The sequence below is a fragment of the Chaetodon auriga genome, chromosome 3 (assembly GCF_051107435.1).
Source record: "Chaetodon auriga isolate fChaAug3 chromosome 3, fChaAug3.hap1, whole genome shotgun sequence".
Classification (NCBI taxonomy): Eukaryota; Metazoa; Chordata; class Actinopteri; order Chaetodontiformes; family Chaetodontidae; genus Chaetodon; species Chaetodon auriga.
In genome coordinates, this window is record NC_135076.1 from 5198129 (window position 1) to 5224252 (window position 26124).

General features: G+C 40.8%; 1 protein-coding gene across 5 annotated transcripts in view; it reads left to right on the forward strand.

Moving 5' to 3' along the window:
• Positions 1-26124, forward strand: part of naaladl2 (N-acetylated alpha-linked acidic dipeptidase like 2) — a 518168-nt gene that overhangs the window by 438657 nt on the left and 53387 nt on the right. For all 5 annotated transcript variants that reach the window (XM_076723158.1, XM_076723166.1, XM_076723175.1 and 2 more), the window contains one exon: positions 3277-3366. In XM_076723158.1, coding sequence (XP_076579273.1) covers positions 3277-3366 — 90 coding nt within the window. The remainder of the gene's footprint in view (positions 1-3276; positions 3367-26124) is intronic.

A 26124-nucleotide genomic window follows, 5' to 3' on the forward strand; every position in this document is an offset into this window, starting at 1 on the left:
GCTACTGACTCCAAGCAGAGTTTTCCTCACTGCTGGGGCATGGCCTATTTCCAATATGTAGCATGTGCCTAAGAGAAACGCTGAATAAGCAGTCCTTTAAACCTGCAAAAAGTTGTTGTTTTTTCAGACCACTTGGGAACAGCAGTAACAAACTGTTAACACAGCATTTAAGTTGACACTGAGCTAGTTAGCAAACAGTTATTTACACATCCAGTAGTTATGGAGCAACATTATCAGTCATGTGTCCAGGTAGCGAATGTAAGAGCAAGATTCACTCTGTTACCAACTCCTGAGGGAAATGTCTGGCTCTTTAGCTGCTAAATGCTTCACTATGTTCACCAGCTAGTTGCTAACTGTGTCTGTTCACTGCTGAGCAAGTAGTGTACAGTGGATTCTTAGAGCAGATACACTGAAAACAGCTTCCTGTGAGAATAAAGCTCTTCCAGACTGTCAGCGCAAATATCTGACATTATTATAAAAATATCAATTCTAACCGCTTCAAATAACACAATGTTAGTATTGATGCAACTTCTTTCTTGATTCCTGTTCCCTCTGTGCTTTTCAGCTTCCCTGATCTTTCACAGAAATATGCAGGCATACAGTGACTTTTGAGAGTTAGAGAGGAGGAAACATCCTCCTGTTCTTCTGCGGTTCTTTTCACAAGCCGACTCAAAATAATTCCTCCCTATCCAATATCAACAGCCTAGACCCGAGGTCACCGCTGGGCTACCTGGCACTCCTCTGTTTCTAACTATTTCAACCATCTTTCTGAGGGAGTGAAACATGTTGCATGGGTCTGCTGTCTATTATAAATAAATATTCCATCACTTAGAAGCTGAAATCTTTATAATCTTGACAAAGTTCACAAAGATTAATCTAATTTGGTCACACTCAAATCTGTGATATTCAATACAATATTACATATAATTTCAATAATTACAAGAAAAGTCTCAAGAAAGCCCCACCACTCATCTTTTAACCACATTTGTGTTTTTCATCATGGTCTTGATTTGATTGACTCATCAGTACAAGTAATTGCGCTGAAACAGCTTGACCACAGAGACTGACGGTTGCAGAAATCTCTTGGGTTCAAACAGCAGCTGAAGCCATGGTGTGTGAGCGTGCCTCACAGATGTAACCATGTGTTTGATTTGAATTCTTCTGTAGACGATGAGGCTTCTTTTTGGGGAACGCTGCACATATTCAGCTTGACATCCACAACAGGGGCATATTTTGAGGCAGCTGTTGCGCTCAATAATTCACATATTTATTCAGAGGCAGCACACAAAAAGGCTTCATAAAACTTTCTGCTTGTGCCATCTTGGAATGCATAACTATGTGAATTATTAAGTAAAACTTCTACTCTCCATATGTGCTCACATTGCGGCTGCCGTATTGACTGACTGAGACTGTTGTTTAGGTGCCTCCCACATTTTAGCTGCTTTTCCTGGCTCAGGCATTAAACAATTTCCTCTATATTTCAAGTGTTTTTCCCCCAGTAACCTGAAAGCTGCACACACAATTTGTTTACTGAGTCATGAACTTTTGAGGATCAATTTCTGTGCAACATAATGCAAAACACCCTGTAATAACAGCTCTGCTTAGCTCATGTGCAATTCTCAAAAGGCTTGGCTCTGTTTCTTTTCAGCTAGCAAACACATAACATGTGCTGTATGTCTGAAAAGTGGTGACGTCTACATTTGTATAAGGTGCACTAAGTGATGCCATGCATTCGTAGCGATATTCATGGCTTTCAGGATAATTTTATGTTTCCTAACTTCACTCATCATCTTTTTATCTTCCAAACACAAATTGAAAAATGTGACATATTACCGTAGTGGCCATGTGCAGAGGGAGAGTTTTAAGCTCTTGAGACCAACTTTCTGAGTTCTTAAACACAAGTCTGTATGAAAGACAGCAGTTAAGGGTTCAGGAGGTAACTTTTGAAAATAATTTTTTGACATTTTTGCTGAAACATCCTGACAGGTAATATGTGAAAAGGTCAGGCTCGTCTAGCTCCTCTTAGAGCTCCTAATGGCATTTGCAAGAATCCACCATGCCTGAATGAAAACAACCAATAAGAGGCAATTGATTGTTGACTCTTATTCCCAGGTTGTCAAATACCGACACTTTGGGCTGGCCACCTGACCCAAAGAGTGAGAAGCATTCCCCTGCAGAGCTGGAGAGGCCCTGAATTTCTAGACACAATAGTTCCAGGCCCACAGTTTTTGTCAGTGTCAGTCACATACTGTTAGCAGTACAGATTTCATTCATTCACTGTTATCTGTGGGCGAAAAACTTCTTCAAGTTAATGACAGGGCTTTTCTTTCAGCATCTCCTACAAATACTCATAACATCAGTCTATAATCCAAAATTTTAAAAATGTATCATTTGTAATACATACAATGATGGTACATTTTGCTTTTTGTGTGTTCAGTGTGTGTTTGGCCTACATTCATTCAGTCAAATATCATTTAACCAAGAAGGGTAAATAACAATAAAGATGATTGTCATTAATTATTTGATGAATGGGAAACCTTTCTTGTCCTTTACAGACTTTGTCTTGCTTGATGGGTTTTCAGAAAGTAAATGTGTCAAACATAAAGCAGACACTGCACACATAAGAAGAACATGTACAGGAAATGCATGTAGTAGAAATACATTATTATTTGGCTCCTCAGGGAGACTCTAAATTTCAATCAACGATGCCATACAGTGTGTCTGAAGCTAGTAAGATACACTGGAGTTGTCAGATATTACTTAAATTGAGTGTTTGAACCTTTGATATTCTTATCTGTGTGCTACTTCACTTGACTGTGTTTCTGGGACATTACAAAGTATCCTGAGGTGACAATGAGGTAGTTTTTGGGTGTGTGCAGACCTGGTTACATGACTTTGTGTCAACATCTAGGACTCTGTGTGTGTGTGTGTGTGTGTGTGTGTGTGTATACGCACATGTATACTGTATATGTGTGCATTTGACAGCAGAACAAAACATCCTGACAGCTGGGTGGCCTTGAGAGCATTTACTGTTGTTTCCTGTCAAAAGCTTGACAGTTTCACTCTCTTAGAGTAGAATAGAACAACCTGGAATAGAAAAGATAAGAAAAGCGAAGAGGAAAAAGGGTAAGCTTTTGTTTCATTTCATCTTGGACTTGGGGCTCATTGTGTTCCCACTGAAATGTAAAGGTTTCTGAATGAGATAATGACTTGACTTGAAAAGGCAGGAGACAGAGATTAAAGAGATACTGCTGCTTCTTCTCTCGTTCACCTCAGGCCACCAGTTTCCTGTCAGAGGCCCAGTTTTCTGCTGAGTTGCCAGAGACCCTGGATCCGCTTTTCAAGTTCCATGAGACCATTGCTAAGGTAAGACCACCGTAATTAATCCTACTTCTCCCAATAAAATCTCTGAATCACAGCAGCGGTCGTGTCTCCCAAGTGATAAAATGCTAACAACTTTTCGCTGCTGTCATATATCCAATTAAGAATACATGAACACAGTTTACAGGGTTTGCATTCACTTCAATAGAAGTCACTGTTCTTGATCAAAATTCTTCTTTTTTTTTGTTATTTTACACCTGCCATAGATCATTATGCTCCTCACTTAAAAGTCACTTAAATACCACCTTAATTGACATTTTCTGTATTTTACAAATTGTACCCATACCAGAGTTTACGAGCGACAGACTGACTAAATATTTCAGTTCCAGGACACTAAGCTAGCACAAGCCATTAATATTATGCCTGGATAACTTAAATATTAAAATGGATCATTTTCAGTAACCAATGCTTCACTTAATTCACTTGAAGGAGCCAAAACTTTGTCTTCGTATCAACCAAAACACCAGTAACATTTCCACGTTCATGTGGCAGTAACTCCAGAAAAGTTTGCGATAGCTTTCTCAATTACAGTGTCCACTTTTTAGGCTTAGAAACATGAGGCCCACCACTCACTTTCATTTTGAAACCCCCGCACAGGCATAATCACTTTTGCTGTTTCTAGGCAACCCACAAATCCAGCTGCTGTCAGTCACTCAGCTCATCCTGCAGATGAAATTAGCAAAGTCATGAGTTAAATAAAACATTAAAAAGCCACCATCCATTTTAGCTGCATCAGTCAAGGCCTGGTAGAATTCATTGATATTCACTGGAGATGAAGCAGGATGTGTTGGAACAATCACTGTTGTCTTCACTCTCAATGTCCATGTACAGCAGCTCTAATGAAGAGAGTCCTGCTGTGAGGAAAGAGCTACAGAGATGTTGAGCCATTTTCCGCTCAGTTCAAAAGTAGCCAAAAACTATTATCATCATCTTCTTCTTTTCTTCCTCTTTTAGGATTTCTATCACAGATTGTAGCTTTATAAAACAACCCCCACTGTTAGGAGGAACTCTTGTTGCTTATACTGTAAATGCCACCAGCTCCACTGTAGGAGAGCTGTGACAGTTTCCAAATTACATAAGACACAGTGACATTTTCATCATCAACCTTTCTTGGAGGCCCAGCTTGAAATGATCACGCTTCATTTTGGTATGTCTCTACCTTGGCACCTTAAATGTGTGAAGTTACACTTAGTTTACAAGTACCGCCTTGGCACTAAAACTCACAAACTATTAGTGATGTATCTCAGCCTACTACTGTGTATTTTCATCTACTCAACGCCCTCTCCAGATAAACATAAATGGGAACTTTATTTGGTATTGCAGAGAGTGGAGATGAAGACAGAAGTAGTTCAATTTGGGTGAGCAGGATGTGGAGGAGAGAAGATGACACGTTTGTACAAAGGAAGCTTTTTTTTCCTCGTGAACGGGGTGCCATCTGTGTGTTTGGACTCCTGTAGCATTCTGTCTGCAGTGTATGCCTGTTTGATGTATGCATGATCCAGAGTGTGAGTTTAAATGTATGAAAGTGTTCCCAAGTGGGGCTGTGAATGAACTGTAGCACCTGTTCTGTCTGGGTCAAAGTCCAGGCTGCATTTCGGTGTAAAGCAGATGCTATTTACATATGTCAGGACAAACCCGCCCTCCTGTATTTTTTATTCTAAATTTGTAAATAAATAATTCACAAATTCAAGTATAATGTACAATACTCAAAATGTTGAAACGCTTTCTTATTTTCAACATATTAAATACAAGGTGTCCAGCAAGTGCGTATTTGATAATGTGTGGCTTTCCAACAACAATCATAATACATGGCTCAAGAGAGAGGCTGACCCGAGCCATGCTGGATGCAGGCTCTGCACCAAAATGAGAAAAAGCATCAAGACAAACAAAAGGCCCTCAACGGACTGCCAGCATCGGCCCATATTTCACGCCTACCGCAGCCAAGCCAGTCACCGCTTCTACCAGCATGGCAAGCATTGGTATAGCTGCGAGCAACTTAAACTGATGCTCAACCAATCCACAATGTCCACATCCAGACCTGCTACAACCTGAAGTGATGTGGGCTCTGAAGATGACTCACATTATTCATACAGCTCGTGTGCTAACACAGGTGAGCTTTTCAGAGCTACGTTTCTGAAGTGTGTGTACCTCTCCACATTTGGAGTTGCATCCTACATCAAAATGCACGTTGTCAGAGAGGTGTCCACGCAGGCTTGTTATATAATGATGCCTGAATACAAGTAACTTTCTCCAAGGTTCAGGCTGCATTCAGCTGGTACTCCAAAATAGCCACAAACATGGCTGTAGTATTTGAGCAGGAAAAGCTCTTCTTTCCATTATTCAGATCCACTGTAGGTGTATGAAGAACTGAAGGCAGAATGGGTTTGAATAGTGTGTGTGTGTGTGTGTGTGTGTGTGTGTGTGTGTGTGTGTGTGTGTGTGTTCAACCAACCAAACCAACCGAAGCAGTGTTTGGTGTTATGTCCACTGTGCGGGCGACCTTGACGTCCATCCCATCCCTGCTGGATGGTGATTGCTTGGCTAACAGGCTGCTTGTTGGCAGCTCATTTTTCTCTTGATGTTCTTGTTCTTTTTTCACTCAACACCTCCTTCAGTTTAGTCATGACTTTTAAAGAAGACAAAAAACAGACAGGTCATTCATGTGACTTAACATGCACATAAACAGTACTGCCAACCTGTGGTTGCAAATTTCACTGTGGCATTTCACCTGCCCATCTTTACCATCCACCAACATGGGTTTAAGGGGCTTCTTGGGGATCAGACTGAGGCTGTTGATAGACCTAAATTAAATGACAAACCACATAATTTGTAACTAGTCTTCATAATGATGCATACAGGTGGTTTCAAATCTTGGGTTAAAAATACAATCAGATTAGGCAACGATTGTGGTCATGGTTAAAGGAAACCAACACTGACTTTCAGTAGAAAACAGGAAATAAATATAGACCCTAGTCCCACGTTTTGTGGACCACCCAACCATCCTGACCCTCTCCCTCTGCTCACTTTGTGGCTGTGTGAAAACATCAAATCATCAACTTTGCTCCTAACAAACAGCAGTCAAATACACAGCATAACCACTACTACCTAGCAGAGGTCAGAGAGGATACCTGAGGGGGACCAGGGCTGAGATACATCTCTGTAGATATATCTCAACCCTGGTATCAAGTCATGCTTGGCTCTAGTCCTACTCACAACAATATGTGTGATCAGACCCCAATGATGATATGCCAAGACATCTCTTTTGACAAATGTATCTGTCAGCATCCACAGACAGTGCCATTACAGAAATGAGTCCCATCAGTCAGCTGAAGGATATGTGGCATGTATGTAAAAAAAAAATGACAAAAGAGGCCTCTCACATCTCCACAACTCTTGTTTGGCTTGTTTGGGAATACAGTCATTATTAGTCAGGGGAATGTCTACTCTGGTAACATACTTTTGTCGATGGTGTAGATGACATAAAGTACACAGAACTTACTGGCTAACAATCGTCTGTACCCCAGCACTGTCAGGCAGAATTGCCAAGTGAGTAGGGATTCCTTTACTGGACGAATTATAAACACCAGAGCTTTTAGTAGAAGACGTGGATTTTGTTCAAACAATGTAGCTGTGCTTTGCATACACAAAGAGATTCTTCCAGTCTTAAAGTAGCAGTTAAAAATCTGTTGATTTGAGTCATAAGTCAGTTTGTTTGGTCTGGCATGGGGCTTCAGAGTTTGACACAATACTTCTGTTTGTTGGGATTGTGATGCTCTCAGTTCCCATAATGCTTTGAGGAATATAAACAAGATGTATATTGTTGCCATGGATTCAGTGAGCTATGTGGTGAGTTACAACTTGAGCCCTGTGTTTGAGGCTTCATCAAAAAATTTGCCAAATTAGCTACTAGTATTTTCCTATTAGTTTGCAGTGTACCCATAGCTGTGCAGACAACTACACTGATATGGAAGAAACCTTAAAAACATGATGGTTCTCAGACATGTTCTGGAGTTATAAAGAGTGTGTTTTTTCACTATTTCTGAGCAAATTTGTAGACATTTGGACATCAGAGATACCAATAACACCAGAAAGTGTTTGACTCTGAGTTGTGACTCATATATATTGGGTGTAATATTTAAACTGGAGTCAAATTCCAGTCAAATTCTTTGTATGTGGTCACATGCTTGGCCAATTAAGCTGATTCTGATTGTACATGTGCCAAAGAGCAATACAGAGTTGCAGTCAGTGTTCTTGTTCTATGTAGAACTTCACTTTATTCAACAGACTCACTTTTCAGAAGAAAGAAAAACTAAGGTCAGCTCCTGGTGATAATGACGTTCAGTGACTAAGGCCAAGGGAAGACACTCTGAGAGGTACTTCATCCTGATGGTAGCTGAACAGTATCCCATAATAGTTTCCCATGTACATAATACTGTGGATGGTGTTGTTAGGATATAGTGCACTTGTAAATATAAGAAATAAGACAGTTCAACTGACATTTTATGCGTTATTTCACATGTAGACCACAATAACTGAGATGAGTGTTTAGATGTAATGTGCCCTGACTGACTGACATGCTCCTCCGGCAACAAAGATAAAGCACTGAGCACAGTTACTGCAGCAAAGCTGCTTCCCTGTCAGAATGCGTTTTGCCTTATTTAGTTGCAGAGGGAAAGCCAGCCACAGAGGGAAAAGAGAAACAGGGTTGAGGATTGTCCTAGTCGAGGTGAAATGAATCTGTGATCCACATGGAGCCATCTCACAATAAGAGGGGCCAAGTTTCACGGCTTGTTTCTGGTCGGATTCCTCCACGTCAGAGCTTTCCAGCACACTGGAAAAGGTTTTCACTTCTTCAGGTCTCAGACAGTGAGCAGTGTTTGAATCCCACCTGTGTTGCACCTTTTCTGCTACGGGTTAAATAGTTTTTTTTTAAAACAAAGGTGTCTTCCATTCATTTGTTTGTGATGTCATTCTCAAACATTTCTTGTTGTTTTTTTCTTTCCATTTTTAAAACAATTCTTAAAGGTTGTCCATAATGCAGTTCCTTTTTAACCTTGTTAGAGAAACAGCAGTAACACCAGCGTGAAATGTATTTTGCTGCAGCTTTTACATGTAAGACTATTCTTGTTCCATTTTTTTCTCCAGATAAACACATTCTGGCTTCTGTAGTGTTGCTATGTGACAAGCCTGGTGTGTGTTTCTCTTTAGTTATGCTGAATTTTTTCAGCACTGTGGACAGCGGCGTTGGGTTTCCATGCTCTCTCTTCAAAGACTATGCACGGCATTTGTAGTTATTCTGCTTGATTTGATCTCTACTCAGGCTGAAATTGGGTGGAGCTATGCACAGGGTAACCAAGCATAATGTGGTTTTAAGAAAGATAAACAAGTAAGCTATCCTTGCAGCAAAACAGGAGCACAAAGGTGATGCTTGTACATACCCCATAACACATCTGCATTGATTATTGTATTAGCCAGGCGTAAGAACAGTTGTGTATACATACCTTGCCATATTCATCATATTAACTGTGTGTTTATTTACAGAAATGTGGCCTGTCATCAGTGTAAAAAGGCTTTGATGGAAATTCTGAAGCGTCTATGAAAAAAAGTTGCAGCCATGGTGGGCAGAGGAGAACAGGCCTGTTGTTTGGCCTTAATCATCACATCCTTGGAGATCAGGCAGAGTGCCAGATGTTATCTGTGTAGCTTGGAAATGTTTGGAAGAGAGAGAGAGAGAGAGAGAGAGAGAGAGAGAGAGAGAGAGAGCTAGAGACAGAGAGAGGTGCAGAATGACAGTTACATAAAAACACAAGGCCGAGAGTACACTGACACAACTTGTCACGATGAAGGGCAAATGGGAGTTAGCAGAGATGTTATTCATTCCCCGTGCTAAATATTCTGATTGGGAGGGGGGTAAAGAAAGGGAGAAAGCCTGTGTGTGCATGTGGGTGTGTGACCTCTCTTCTGGCTTGTGTGTGTGTGTGTGTGTGTGTGTGTGTGTGTGTGTGTGTGTGTGTGTGTGTGTGTTTGTGTATTTGTATATGCTCTGAAATGTCAGGCAGTCTCACTACTTATCAACAACAACTCTATCTGGAGGGGAGACATGGAGAGAAAAAAAACATACATACTTATAGTGCAGCCCCCTGCTCTATATAGGTGCCAGTGTTTTTTCTAAATATTCAAGATTTATGTCAGATAAAAAGAAAAAAAAAATACAAATAGACAAAGAATCAAGTGTGTTTTCATCTTTCCAGCTACATCACAAGTGCCAAAGCGGTGCTTTGTTAAACAAGCTGCATGAACCTACATGTCCTAAAATGTCACCCATTTAAAAACCTACAGTAGATGTTGGAAAATGTCTGCTCAAGGTAATTATTGCCTCGTGCCATCATAGTGGATTGAGTTGCAGTTGTACACTAGAGCAATTAAGATAACAAAGACCTTGATTATGCTCAATGGGAAACTACTGGATTGCACCGATAAATGGAAAGTAATGACAGGATCAGATACAGTAAAATGCCGTATTAATGTTGCTCCAGAGAACTCCTGACAGGACTGGTGAAACCAAGCAAAAAAGTGACCAAAAACTTACTCTCCATTCACTCAATGATGAAAAGATATATTTGCTTCCAGTGAAAAAATGTTTTCTCCCTATTTTAGAGGTTTGAATTTCAATCCACAAAATTATGATCGTGTAAAGTGCTGATCCAATTTGATGAAAACTCATGAGATTTTCATGTTTTATTTACTGATTTGAGAACATGGAAGGAATGTACAAGTGAGTGGGGGTTACAGGGAAGCATAAACCTTTATTTATTTTACATTCCATTAAATATTTAACCTATTTATATATTCAGTGATATACTTGACTCCTCTGATCACCTTTTACTGCCTTATGTGGGTTGGAGGGCTCCATTCTACCCATGCAAGCTTGAAGTAAATTTGACCAAGAAAATTTTGGCCTGACATCCCAATCAGTGATATCACAGTGAGTGTTGGACATTAGCTGTGAGATGTGTCTGACATGCGGTCTGAAATCCAATTATACATTCTGCTCACCTGGTGCCATGAAAACAGAGGAAATGCAGAGTACTTTATGCAAATGCTGTGCAGTTGTTCACTGTTGCCCTTTTTAATGATTCAGAATATGATTTGAAAATGATTTAAATCTTTCATGGCTGTGGAAAATTGTTCTGTACTGTTTCCTTACTTCATTTTCTTTTCCAACTATCCAGCTTCAGTCTTTGCCGGTGTGTTCTCCTCTTTCTCCCACTGCCTCCTCTCTCTCTCTCTCTCTCTCTCTCTCTCTCTCTCTCACACACACACACACACACACACACACACATACAAACACCCATCCCCTTGCTCTCCATGGAATAGTGTATGTGCATTGTTAGTGTTGTAGCTCAGGGATTATGCCTAGACGCTGTGTCCCTGTACTCATTTGTCAAGTGCGGTTTTAGACGCAGCTTGGTTGGGAGGGTTCAGGGTGGCAGGTGGCAACAGCAGGCATCTCTCTTTGTCTCTGTTTCTCTTTTCTCATTCTCCTCTTGTCTCCCGAGCTCCCTTGGCCTCACTAACTGTCTCTCAGTGGGCAGTGCTCTCTGTGTAGCTAATTTTTTATGCATGACGTTGTGTTCAAGTTGGCTTCCCCTGACTTGGCAAGGCGAGGCTGGCATTGATCAAGCCAGCGAACGACGGATAGCGCTGGCATCTGCTGGTCCCTGCTGCACACTGCTGCGTATACGCATTAGAGCTGGGAGGGTTGGAGTGTATGAAGAACATAAGCATTATGCTTGAATGTAAAGTTCCTTGCAAGTGAAAATGATGACATGTCCCAAGCTTATGGATTCCACAATATCCACATAAAATGTCTAGGGATGTGACAATATATCAAATTGTCCGATATTGTGGTAGAAGTCTCGATGCCATCATGGGACTACCCTGATGTTACATAGTTATTTACTACCTCTCCATATGAAAAATTGTTTTGAGGGCACAATCATAGTAGTCAAGAAGAGAGACTCTCGTCATGCTTTGCGTGCAAGCCAAGCGCTGGTAAAATAAACCCGATGAGAAAACTATGGATGAACGTGCCGATAACGAAAAAGGGATTGAAGATGAAGAAGATTGACTTTTAAAGCTGATATGTGGCAACATTTTGGTTTTCCTGTTTCAAGAACTGACAATGTCCGAAGGAAACTGAGAAACGCAAAACAACTTGCTGGTGGTAAATGCTGGTGGACAACGGTCAACTGCACGACAAGAAACACATCAAACATGAGAAAACATTTGTCACATCACCAACAACAACAAAGCTTCAGCCAGACCAAAGGAGACTGAAAGAAGCACTGGAGTCCTGATTCCATATAATAGTCCAAGAGCTGAAGAAATAACAACAGCATCAGAGGTTAGTATAAAAGGCTGAAGTTAAAGTATACAATTCCATCAAGGCCACACTTTAGTCACACAGTGATAGCAGCTCTTTACCAAGAGACAAAAGCTAAAGTGACACAGAGCCTCAAAGAAGCAGAGAGCATCTCAGTAACCACAGATGGGTGAACTTCACCAGCTGCTCAGAGCTTTATTACAGTCACAGCTCATGTTATGAACAGCGAATGGGAAAAGAAAAGTGAACGTGAACTCTTTTCCAATCACACACTGGACTCAACATCACTGAGGTTTTGAAATCTGCTGTTTTGGAGTGGGAGTTCGAAATGAGGAGTAACAACAGTCATGTTAGTATTGCCATCGTTATAAACAATGCAGGAAATATGGACGTAGTGCTGAGAGAGGCTGGACTGTCCCCACACATAAAGTGTTTTATAAACACTTTAAACCTCACGTCACCAGCGGGTTTGAACGAAGGCCACTCCAGCTGTCTGCTTGGTCAAATGAATTGTGAGGCAACATTTTTTCACCACAGTTCAACTGTAACAGCTGAGCTGACCACCAAACAGAGACCGTTAAACCTGCCAGGACATGTAGCTTTGCATATTGCAAAACAACAGAAATAGTTGTGTGAGGAAGGAAAAAGAAGGAGGTTCAAAACCTGCATAATTTCTCACCTCAGCACACCTTGATAGTCACTGCACTGGTTGGACATACTTCTCGGATTGTTGCTCCAGAAATTACTTTGGTCGCAAATTTCTCAATTTTGACTTGAAGTATTTGAGGAGGGCGTTTCAGATGCTGTTTCATGACAAGCATGTCACTTGAAGCATACTGAGACATTTACCGTAATGGTGGCTACAGTTTCTGTTTGTTCACTGCACCCTCAGTGACTCCTCTGCCTAATTCCCAGTTGCTTTACGGGGATCCTTAACATTGCCATCAATATCCTCAAAGCAAAAGTTTTGCCACGAAAACACACGAGCAGATCACTGCAGCAGAACAGCATAGAGGACTGAAAGACTTGAGGATAAAAGACATATTCTGCTTCAGGACATTGGTTTTCAACAGGTCTTTTTTTATCCTAAGATGTTGTGACTATATTTACAAGCAATTTACATGTATCATTGAGACTGATTCCATGTCCTTGTCTTTGAGGGAAGCACAAAGGGAAGCATACAGCAAGACAGGGAGAAAGGAAGGGTAAATGGTAATAGAGCAAGCAGAATCAGAAATGGACACGGGGACACAAAATGACAAAGTAGCACATAAGCCTGCAAGTATAGATGAAGTGGACTGGAGATGAAGAAGAGAAATGCAGGTATGGACAATTTAACCAAAGGAACAAGAGAGAGAAAAAAAGAAGTGTTAAGAGCCAGACACATGAAGAAAAAGGAGTAGAAGATGAAAAGACTGAAAATACAGAGGAGGAACAAAGGAACAAAGATAACAGAAAGGACAAGACATGAGTGAGAAACATACTGTATGCTGGGAAGAGATTCAGATACATGATGGTGAAGAAGAGGACTATGAGTGATATTTAGCACATTTTATCTTCAGGTCTTTGTTCATCTGTCTTTTGTATTGAGCTGTGTGAATCCTTTGCCTCAATTTCTCTTCTCTCTCAAAGAACACAAATGCCATCAGATGTGATCAGTAAAGGAAGTTAAGAATATCCGGGTGATTATTTGAGGGTGATATTCAACTTGTGATTTAAACCAAGAGTAAATAGTATAAAGCAATATCATTTAGTATTTAAAGCATGACAATTGACAACAACATGCATTTTTAAAATGCCAATAAAAAGTATGCGTTGGTCTTTTCCATATTTAATAGTCACTGGAATTCAAAAGAGCTAGTCATATGGCTTGAAGATCTGCCTGTAAATTTAGGTATATCTAGAGGCTGGCAAGAGGTTGTGATGTATATAACTATGTCATCAGCATAGAAAATCAATTGATGAACTTTGATCTTTCAGCTAATACTGGGTAAACAGTGCAGGACCTAAAATTGACTCTTGCAGACAAACAAATCCATAGAAAGGCAGACATCAGCATCAGCAATCACCGTCACATTTTGTGTAGAAGGTACAGTAGTGTCTAAACCAGAAGAGTTCAGTCATTAAGTCCAACTGAATGTATTGTTGTTTTCCTTGTAGCTGATACCCAAACTGGGACCCCAAGTTGGTCCAAATTATATCCTCAAGTCATGCAGGCTCTCATATCACTGCAGTTCTCAGATCTGTCACATACCCAGACCTGCTAACTGCTCATTAATTTGTATTGCTTCACACTGCTGCCAGTTTTGGTGTTCTACTGCTCATTTTTAGTCGGCCTTAATTATCTTTGGGCCTGTTTGGACTGTTTGCACCTGCTGGATTTTTTAATTTTATTTTATTTTATGTAATTTATGCATCATCTCTGTCACTGAAAGAGACATTATAGTTTCTTTCCTATGCTTTGGGTGCTTTCTGTCTATCTGGCTTTAATGTCACTGTTTATTTCAAATAAAGACAAAGACAAAAAAATATTGCGGTATGCAGTAGCTGGACTGCCTGTCTAAAGGACGCTGCACCCACCGCTCTGCAGCTGGTTCAAACTCACAGCTCTGCCCCTGCAGTCACTGTCCATGTCGGCACCAACACCAAAAAAAAAAAAAAAATCAACAGTCAAATATTCTCAAAGATGAGTTTGTGCACCTCATGGACAGTCTGCTGCACACCAGGAAGCAGTGTGTGAGAGAGAATCTGGATAGATCTACAGGTGTGGAAGCAGTCACCTCAAGGTGTCATATTGAAAACTATTTTGATGTTCAGGAGAGAGTGTGAAAACAGATGCAGAGTCCAGGTCTAGGGTTTAGACCGTTAATCTGAAATGGAGGTACACAAAACAGTGAGGGTGAAGTGAGCCTGATGAAAAAATAAAGGTGTTAAAATGCAAAAGTCCATCAAATATGAGTTGATAGTGTGTAATTCTATAACAGTGCAACACAACAGTACAGACTGATTAGTCACAGAGAATCTAGCATAGAAGCAAGGCTAAGTCAGAAACCTAAAGTCATAACATCTAGGAAACATACCAAAAGGCTCTTAAAGGCAATTAGTGATTAGCAAACACTGAATAAGCATTCAAACTGCATGACATATGATTGACTATGAATCACTGTGGCAGTCACTAATCAACCAGCATTCAGTGTACAAAGGTATAAACAACAGAAATAAACAGTGACTGAAATGCACAGAAACAGCAGCGAGCAAAGCGCAGTCACACAACTCTCAGATTATAAACAGCAACCAATTCTCTTCCTGGACGTGCACTAAAGAAAAGTCGATGGGACGCCACTGTAGTCCACAGTAGGTGAGGTCCAGCTATCACCTGCATGTCTCACTTGCTGTGCTTGCAGGCATACACTGTGTGGGCAGACTGAGTTCACATGCAGAGCTTGATATGGCACAGGAAATAAGTGAGAAGACAAGGCCCTTCATTTCTGCGTGTGTAATATTCTCTGCCATGAAGGCAAACTTTCTGTTTATCACCAACCTTAAATTGAATGAGTAAATATGTCTTAGTTTAATTAATGATGAGTGATGTAGCTGCCCAGTCCTGACAAAAGTTGGACAGTTTTTGTGCTGGCAAGAAGTGTTTTGATGTTCACTTTGTTCCCTTGGTTAAGACAGCACATTTAATAATGTTATTCTGGTTGAAATTGCATGCAAATGTCTCACAGTAGGTTACTTCATTGGGTCAAATGTGTTGACAAGGCATGCATGATCAATGACTGGTGCTGCCTTCATCTTCTGTTGAGTTTTATGGTGGTTAGCATCGATAAGTGTTGTATTACTGCCATCTGCTGGCTCGTAAGAGCTTCCCAGTGCAAACTATCGTCAAGACTGTAAATTTTACACTCTCGACCCAAGGTGATCCCATCCTAAAACCCAGACCCAATTCAGCTACTGCCTTGTGTGCAAAAGGGAAGTTGTCAAACAACTGATATGACGCAGTTCTCATTTTTGTAGTGCGTACATACCAGTTATGCACACCGTTGCTAATCGGTTCCACTATAATGGGCAGAGTGTTCAAGTACACTTTGACAGGGATTGAAACATTTTGCTATGGTGAAATAAAAAAGGAACCATTGGCCAACCACAGACTCACGATCAATTATACAACATTACAATAGTAATGTGGTTAATGTTAATCTTGTTATTGCAATACCTTTACTCCTTTGTAATCTCAATCTCCTCCTCCTCTGGTCGCTGGTTTCTGTCTGGGCTCGTGATTTCCCATCTTGTTTTCTGTATTTATTTTAATTTTCCTGAAACTTGAAAGTTTTAATTTTTGGCTGAATTGGACATCTAAAGACATATTTTATGGACAAATATTTCAAAGTTGTGGATGACCCTTGCGACCTCTGATGTTTCACGGATACACTCTGCTCTGGCCTACTGACAGAAAAAGCCTGCTACGGCCTACCAACAGAAAAATCCTGCTGGAAGCTAAAGCTGACTAGCACCAAGATGCCTCCTTTCTCCACAGATGACCTCTACAAACTTCTGCAGCAGGTTGCAGTGTTGGAAACTAAGGTTATCGTCTGGAAATAAACACAGAAGTGAACAGACCTTGTGGAAATGACAGCACTTTGCCACTGACTCAAAACAGCGGACTGGAGAATGCTAACATCCAGCTAATTAGCTCTGATACAGCTCCCACAAAACTAAAGGGCTGTGTACCGGGTAATAAATCTGCCAGTATTAGTCCTCCCTGGAATGCTCTCGGGGCAAAGCCCAAGAGTAAATCAGCTGATATGGGGAGACGTCCAGCAGGTAGAACCCAGCACCCAGAGATCTGTGATGCGACAGGTTGGCCTGCGTTATCATCCTCCTCAACACCTGTGCAGAGTAAGACACAGCTGTGGATAAAAGCTAAAGAGAAGATGAGCAACAAAGCTCCCAAACCAGCTCGTGTGCAGTTACAAAATTTGCTCCACTACTGCAGGACCCTGGATCTCCAACTGAAAACCTGGATAACTCCTCGGACTCACAGAGAAGGGTAAGGCCTGACAGGAAGTCAGAACCTAGAAAGCTACAAGGAAAGCTACTGACTGGTCCTGAGACTCTGGTTGTTGGTGATTCTGCTATTAAAGATGTGAGAAGCATGTACAGCAGAAACACAAAAGTGTTGTGCTTTCCTGATGATACAGTCTCCGACATGACCGACAGAATCCTCAGTATTGTTGCAGAAATTCCAACTTGGAAATACCTTGTAGTGCACACAGGGGCAAATGATATTGCGAAACGACAATCTGAAGTGCTCAAACGAGATTTAGGTAAACTGCTTAATGCAGAGAGCTCTCTGAATGCTGAAGTCTTCTTCAGTGGGCCTTTACTACCAGTCAGAGGAGAAGGAGAAAGATTCAGCAGATTGTTGGCAGTAAACAGATGGCTTTCAACTGCATGTGATGTCCACTCAGTGCATTTTATTGACAATTTCAACTTTTTCTGGGACCGCAGATACTCTGCCAACAAACTTTTTTTTAAAAATGTCTTTAATTGCATAGCTCCAGATGTGTTGCAGATAATAAATAATTCTCTTCAGTCTGGTCACTTTCCCCAGGCCTTGAAAACTGCAGTAATAAAACCTCTCCTAAAAAAAGACTAATCTGGATGCTTCAGTAATAAGTAACTACAGGCCAATATCAAATCTTCCCTCCCTAGGAAAAATTATGTTTTTCAACAAACGCATGCTTTCATGATGCAGAACAATCTTTTTAATGCATTTCAGTCTGGATTTCGTCCACACCACAGCACTGAGACTGTACTTATCAAAGTTTTAAATGACATACATCTGAATAATGATGCTTCCAAGACCTCAGTCTTCAGATCTCAGTGCTGCCTTTGATACAGTTGATCATGACATAGTTCTTGACTGACTGAAAAAGTGGGTGGGACTAACTGGCACTGTACTACACTGGTTCAAATCTTATTTACAAGATAGAGACTACTTTGTGTTGGTGAGCATGTGTCTGAACGACAAAAGATGATGTGTGGGGTGCCACAAGGGTCCATTCTCGGACCACTTCTTTTCAATATCTACATGTTGTGCCTAGCTCAGATTATGGAGCATCATAATATTTTGTATCATACTTACGCAGATGATACACAACTTTATATTTCTGTGTCATCACATGACTATAGTCCCTTACTTTCACTGAGTGAGTGTATTCATCAAATCAACGAGTGGATGTGCCAGAATTTTCTTCAGCTTAATGCAGATAAGACAGAAGTGATTGTATTCGGCCCCAAAAATGAAAGGTCAAAGATCAGTGCTCGCCTTAATTCCATGTCACGGACAACAACAGATAAAGCCAGAAATCTTGGTGTAATTATTGATTCTGACCTGAATTTTAACAACCATTTAAAGCTCATTACCAAATCAGCCTACTGCCACCTGAAAAATATAACCAGAATTAAGGGATGTCTGTCCAAAGAAGACATGGAAAAAACTTGTTCATGCATTTATTTTCAGTAGGTTGGACTATTACAATGGAGTCTTTACTGGCCTAAACAAAAAATCAATTAGGCAACTACAGCTGATTCATGTTGCTGCATGAGTCCTTACAAACAGCAGAAAAATGGACCATATCACACCAGTCCTCAGATCACTACATTGGCTTCCTGTGAGTCAAAGAATAGACTTTAAAATCTTACTGTTGGTCTACAAAGCATTAAATGGTCTAGGACCAAAATATATTCTAGATTTATTAACTCCATATGAAGTATCCAGACCTCTCAGGTCATCAGGGACAGGTCTATTGTGTGTTCCCAGAATGAGAACCAAACAAAGTGAAGCAGCTTTCAGTTATTATGCTCCTCACCTGTGGAACATTCTCCCTGCACACCTGAGGTCTGCACCAACTGTCAGCTCATTTAAATCAGGGTTGAAAACATTATTATTTGCTACAGCTTTTACTTAAAGTAAATATATTTGCCCAATGACTTTAATCATTCTAAATGCTAAATTATTGTCTTTTGCTGGCTCCTGTTTTTAATTTTCCTTTAATTGTATTTTATTTTTATTTTTCTATTCTGTTCTAATCTCTTTCTTTCTTCCTTTCTCTCATTCTTTGAAATGTATGATTTAAATGTATTTTTATGCTTCTGTAAAGCACTCTGAATTGCCTGGTGTATGAATTGTGCTATACAAATAAATTTGCCTTGCCTTGCCTTGCCTACGTCTGTGGACATGACCCAGATCCACCCATTTAACAAAAGTATCTGTATTCTCATTGCTGTGCTCTACAAAGATGTTGTTTTTTATTTATTTTTCTATATTTTGGTGAAGCTGACTTGTGTAATCTAATTGCTTTCCAGCCTTGCCCATGGCCTTCTCAATAAATGAGCAAGAAAGGGGGTTGTGATTAAAGGAGCCATAAAAGCTTTTTCTATCTAAGATCAAATCCTTGGCTTGTGTGTTAATAGATTGGACTTATCTTTGTGCTGTTGCTTGTCAGGCCTGAGGGGTCTCTTTAGACACCATGGCCCCTCTGACTTCCCCGAGAGGTCAACAGTGAACAAACAATTTACAGGGTCAACATCTATGAATGTATTCCAAGCACAGAACCCAGGGCTACTACACGATCAATCTTAATTATCACCGTGTTAACCACTTGATCAGCCAGCTACTGGGATGTAACAGTGACCATTTAGTATATTCCATTGGGGAAAGGGAAACATTGAAGTTGAACAGTTTTCAGCAGAAATACTGTTCACCCACCATTGCTGAATCCATCACCTCTCATTTTTTGCATGCTGTACTGCACTCTCCTATGAGAGATTACAACTTTAGGAAACATGAAAAGTAAAATCCATATCCCCTGCTTCATGAAACCAGCTTTAACTACTTTTGTCACCATTCAAGCTGGCATGTGGGCTTTTTACACAAATGGATTTTTGCCACATGCAAGTCATCGCCAAAGCTCTCACCTCTCACCACTACATACATCTCTGTATTTTGCAGTATGCTGGTTTTAAATGTGGTGTCTGTGGTGACATCCCCATGCTGGCACACCCTTAGTGTGGTGTTTTGATTTGCCAGAGCTGAAGGGAAGAGCGAAGAGGGAAGAGTACAGCATCTAAGCACATCGACTGTGTTTATGTAATGACTCTCAGTGCCAGGGGAAGGGGCAAAGTTTCCACACTGCAGATTTGAATTCTCTCATTTTCATTCTGAGCAGCACTATTTAGGATCAACAGGCTTAGCTCTGGAGAACACAGCACCCAATCACTGTATCAGCCAGTAAATGGTTTATATCCCGCCATACCTACCTGGCATAGGTTTTGATGTATGTATAGATGGTTATACTCTATATGATCAGGCTGTATCATGCTTAGATTAGACCAACGGTAACTGTTGGCTTGCATTCTTTTCACTTTGCGACAAAGGACAATAGGAAACTATTCCTATCCAATCGTCATGTTTATGCTGTTTCCTTAACTATGAGAGAAAGTGCTGATTATGAATAGACTAAAGCTTTAATGTCCATGAGGGACACCCTCAATAAAAAAAAAAAAAAACAAGAATAAATACAACAAAATACACAAGTACACAAAAGAAAAGGTAACAGGTGCTGGCGTATTTATGTCTGATCAGGTTACGAATAAAGTAACTTGCCATTTTCAACCTGTTTCGAGCTTGGGGATTGCTTCCTATACCAAAGGGGATGTTGAAAATGGTAACATGCAGATAGCAGAAGGAGAGGAGAATGCTGCCTGAAATAGACGCCCCATGGCAGGCCAACACCAACAGGCTACATCCAGCGAGTCAGACTGCCACAAGTGTCACTGTTGCCATTGTCACTGGTCAGCACAACCAGACAGAGCAGCAAAAAGAGTAGGGCCAGTGGGCCATCCTGTCGCATCCACAGTGGTATTTACAAGAAATGTCTTTGCTATGTGCGTTACTGAAAAGGAGAAGATTACTGAGCCTTTCTTCAACTTCCTTCATGCTGTCACAGGCAACCAACCACAGTTCTTGTGTACTCCATGTGATATCTCCATTGCTGCCGTAACCCTGTCGTGTAGTAAAATTTTTGAGATGGTAAGTAAGTGTCTTTGTTTCTATGGCACCATTCAAGAGTGGAACATCACAAAATGCTTCACAAAAGAAATAAGGCAACTCGGAAAGATTACACCATAAAATAATAATAAAATAAGAGTAAAATAGAAAATTATGCTGAACAGATGGGTCTTGAGCTGCTTTTTAAAGGCGTCCACAGAGTCCACAGATGTTTAGTCCAATGGGAGAGAGTTCCAAAGTTTAGTAGTCACAACCTCCTTAGCCCAGTCTCCTGTAGTTTTAATTCTCGAGTCAGGAGCAATAAACAAATCGTGATCAGAGGACCTTGCCTGGACATATACCTGCTGGTAATATATGGTTGCAGTCACTCTCTAATGGAGACAAGTGCCTGACCATGCAGAGCCCAGTAAGTGATGACAAGATGCATGTTATGTAGCACGTCAGCCACACTGTAGATTACGACAAAGTAAGAGCAGCTATAGGAGAAGGTCCTGAAGCTACATTGTAACTCTCAGGCACAAAAAATAAATCCTCTTTAACTTTTTTAAGCTTCTACAACCTGGTTACAAAGTCAAGCATACTCAGCCATCTTGGGGTCTAGGATCAGGGACCCATAAATGGTTCTGCCATGAGAAGCACAACTCACAACCTTTTTTTACTGAAGAGAAATAGAGAAAAGAAAAAAAAACTATGTAGTTTTTCTCTGTCCTGCGTTTGCTGTATGTGTACCCTCTGTTGTGGCTCTAGTTGAATATGTCTATACTCAGTGCCAAACATTGCAGTGCCTACATTTGTGTTAACACTGTCAGGCACTGCATCCCTATAAAAAATACAATACATTGTTCATACATGCATATACAGTATTATACAGCCATGAAGAAATGGTCTATATTCATGCATACACATTCCTGTGCATACTTGTAAATGTGAGCACTAATCACCACCATACTGTGGGACTTGACTTCAAACTCAAAGCACTTTAGCTAAATGTGCGGAGAATGAGAAGGTACAGGGAATGATTAACTTGCCAACTCCATCGAGGCAAGTTAATTTGGGCCTGGTTTGGGGACAGTTTGGTTAAGGTGTCTTGAAAAGTCAGTGCTTCTGAGTCACTCAACTTCATCGTAATTCTGAACTCTCACCTTTGTGAAAACATACCAAATAGACGGGCCAGTAGCTCTTTAGTGCTTTAATCAACAGAAGGATGTAGTTTTGACACAACAATGTGGTTTTTCACTTCTGTTGAATTCAAGAACATGACAATCCTTTAGCAACATGGTTAACATTTGTCTTTTCTTCTGGCCACATTAAGATGTTCAAGCATTCTGTACAAATCTTCTCTAGCTTTAACAAAATGAAGCTCTTTTGTAAATCTGATTGCAAATTACCACCTGTAAATGTCCAATACAGCCTGAAACATATATGATTTGAAGAAAACAATAATAGTTACATTTTCGCTTAATTTGTGGATAACTGCAAAGGCTGGAGAGTCTATTACACTCTTTGGGGTGAGACCAGATTGCATGGTCCTCTGTCAGCTGCAATGTAGGAAATTAACAGAAAGTACAGACTAAAATGTTGCCACACAGATTAAAATGATACAAAACATAAATGATTATAAAGACTCAACCCTAAATTCAACCAGGCATGGCTGCGTCATAGTCCACACGCAACAGTGTTGCGGAGCTACTCTGAGCTATTCAAGACAATGCTTATGATTCCACCAGAAGTGACGCAGCGTGTTTCAGAAGCATCCCAGGAACGGCTCTGCAGCCATGCCTGGTGGAATCACCAGGTCAGAAATAAACTAAATGCATGTTAAAAAATATTAAATGTTTTATTTTCTTTGAATGTATACTTAGTCAATAATTACTGTAGTTTGGGGAGAGAGAAAGACAGGTAATTGATAATATCTTTGCCAATCAGCCAGCCAATCAACTAGTGAGTAAGCCAGTGAAGAAGTGCTTGTGTCAGCCCGCAAACCAGCCGCACATTCAGTCTGAACAGCCCAGTTTACAACAGACTGCTATAAAACACGAGCAGCTGACAGCTACAGTCACTTCTGGCTGGCACACCGTGGAGTTGCTATGACGTTACTACAGCAGCAGTCTGCATCGCTGCAATGACAAGCTCCTTTATCACCTGTTAACAGGAGGTAAAGTTTGTGCGTGTGCACTTTTGAGAAACCAGTGAAGCAAGTACAAGCTGTATATATGTGTTGGTTAGGTGTGTGTGAGGATGTGTCTCGCTGGTTGTGTATGTGTCAATGTGTGTGACAGAGACAGGCATGAGTGTGTATGAGAGCTGACAGAGGCGTCCAGGTTGACAGCCTTTGTAATGGAGGAGAAGGTAATTTGTTAGACGGATCCTCCTCTGTGGCCGCCTGCACGTCTTCCTCTGTTCATCCTTCTTTCCATTGCTCTCCCTCCATCGCATCTCCTGTAAATCTCTCTCAACCGCTCTTTCTTTCCCACTTATCCTCCATCTCTCAACATCCTTCTTGTCCAATGCACCTCCTCCATCCCTCTTTTCCTCCTCCCTTGCCCAGCTTGGGCCCTCATCCATCAGGCCTAATGATTAAGCTGCTGCCCTGCTCATCTGAGCCCCTGCTTCATATTTCCCAGAGCTGAATACTGGCTTTAGCGGAGCAGCAGTCGAGCATGCTTCAGCAGCAGAGCAAACTGAGGCATATCCTCTCGATAAGTAGCCTACTCTGATTAAAGAGCACTTACTCAAATTTAGTTCTTTGTCTAAAATTGTATGTATAAAATCAGGGCTGAAGCAAAGAGTGATTCTTAATTTTATGCATAAGAAGGGGAGAATTTTGTCAAAGCTCTTGGTTTTCACTCAACTCTTAAAGGATTTCTTCTTCTGACCAGTATTGATGTTTGTGGTTTGCATGAAGATACAATAAATTTTGTGCCAAAATTTCTAAACTTTCAACTTCAAAAGTGACTATTTCATATCAGTCAGTCCTCCAATAACACTTGCTGAAAAAGCTGACTCCCAAGACTGTTTGCAAAACTCCTCACTTGAAGAATGATTCTTCAGTCACAGCGAAGCAAACATAATGAGGCAAAGACGGTTTGTTAGGGTTTGGATTTCATCAAAACAAAAGCGGTGTGTGAGGTCTGTAATAAGAGCTGTAAAGTCTTCTTATGGTGTCTTTTTCATTGCCTTTAAACCAATGTTCAAATCCAATATTTGAGTTATGTTTTCCTTAAGTTAGCATTTTGACCAGTTATATGAGGACAAATAATATTTTGTAGAGAGTGCTTTTCTATGTCTAATGCTGTCCGACAAGAAGTTGCCAAACTAGAGTGCAATATAGTACAAAAGTACAAAGTTGCTTCTTTATTAACATGTCTTCTCAATGGATCTGGGTAAGGATACTGACTTCCTGTGACATGTAGCTTTAGCCTAAGCCTTTGTCATGTTATCATTCATCATTTTTAAGACAGACCATCCTGGTATTCTCCTGTACTTTACCCATTTCTCAGACTGACTTTGCTTTGTGTAAAGGTGTCAATAGATTTAGAACCCATAAGACCTTCAGGAAGGCTGTTCCAGAGTTTTGGGGCATAATTAAAACTCCCTATTGGGGAGTTCTGTTAGGGATTAAATCACAAAGCATCAGTCACAGATATCTCAATAAATATTCACATTCTGAATGCCATCTGTCTGGTTGCTTCATCTAGTTCTAGCTTTGAACTGTTGAAACCAGGATGCGAAACAATAATCAAAGCTTGTAAGGCAACCACTGACTTCATTACCAAGTAAGCAAGTATTAGGGAACTGAGAACCAGCTTGGTCTCTTATGCCGCTAGGCTCCTGTGTTTTTGCAAAGCATCCTTTTCCACACAACGCCATCTGCAACAACCATTTGCTGAAATACTGTGCTGTGTATCCCAGCACAGAGTTAATGCCTAAGTTATCCCCTCAAACTAGAGATACACAAAACTTTTACTTACCAAGGTCTCTTAGCACCTCAGCAAGGAGTTTTCACGATGTTATTATTTCCACGCCTCACTGCTTCATTGTTCCTGTAGACTGCAATCACTAGCACAGAAAACTGAGAGGCGAAAGGATTTCAGTGAAGGGTCATACCAAAGAGGTGTTTGAACAGGTGTCATTTTTGACAGTGAGGGTGAAAGGGTTACTTCTTGAAAAGTCCATAACAGGTTAACCCATTCTCAGTCCCAACTTAGTCACATATGGACGCTTGGTCAGGACCCCTTGGCATCGTTTTTTTACAGCACCAGGGTACCCTTTTAGCATCATTTTTCACTGTGCAGGGTCATCTGATAGACTTCTTTTGGCAGTCAGTTCTCACTCCCAACGCATCAAATGACATAGATAAAAAGCGAGAAAAGTCCATAAATGGAGCAGGTTAGGGTGGTGGGATGGGTCAAGCACAGGAATTTCACCAAAGGGTTTGTGTCTGGTGTAAAACCAAAAGTGAATGTTGATTTCTGCTGTAAGTGAAGTTAAATAATGTAACTTAACTTAATAATTTAACTTTATACACGTAATTCATTTTTTATCACTTGTCCCTGCCTTAGGAACACGAAACTGGTTGAGTTTCCCCTGGGCTTTTACTGATTTTTGCATTGCTTACAATTGTGTCTGAGGACCCCAAGTGCAGCCATGGTCCCATTGTTTACACCAGGGATCGGCTGATAGTGCTCCATAACATGGTGGTGTTTCCAGGGATTGACCTGATGCTCCCCACACACTGAGGAAGAAGAGATGCCAGGGCTGAGATGCTCCCCTCCCTCAGTCATCATGGGGAATGTAAGATCTCCCTCCAATAAGGTCGACAAGCTAGCAGCGCTGACGTGGCACCAGCCTGAATGCTGGTTCATGGAGACATAATCATGCTAATTCCAAAAATGCTGCTTTGGACCATTTCTAGATGATGTAGGCAGACAGGACAAAGGAGCATGTTAATGATCAATGTTGTATCTCACAGCACTATGAAAGACAACTCTGCAGTAAGGACAGTTGCTGTTTGCATGAGACCATAGGGAATCTTTGCATGTTATAGTACACCAATAGTGGTCTATATTCTCCTTCACTCAGTCTGTGATGTCATCCACTCAGTTACAAACAGGCTGCAGACACAACAGACATGCCCTTCACTCCACATTTACCAGATATGGTGCGTGCATTTATTTTATGCCACTACCAAGTAGGCATATAACTCATCACCTCTCCATCCCCTGGGAAGAACTGATCATAACCTGTTGCATCTCCTGCCTGTGTACAAACCTCTTGTACA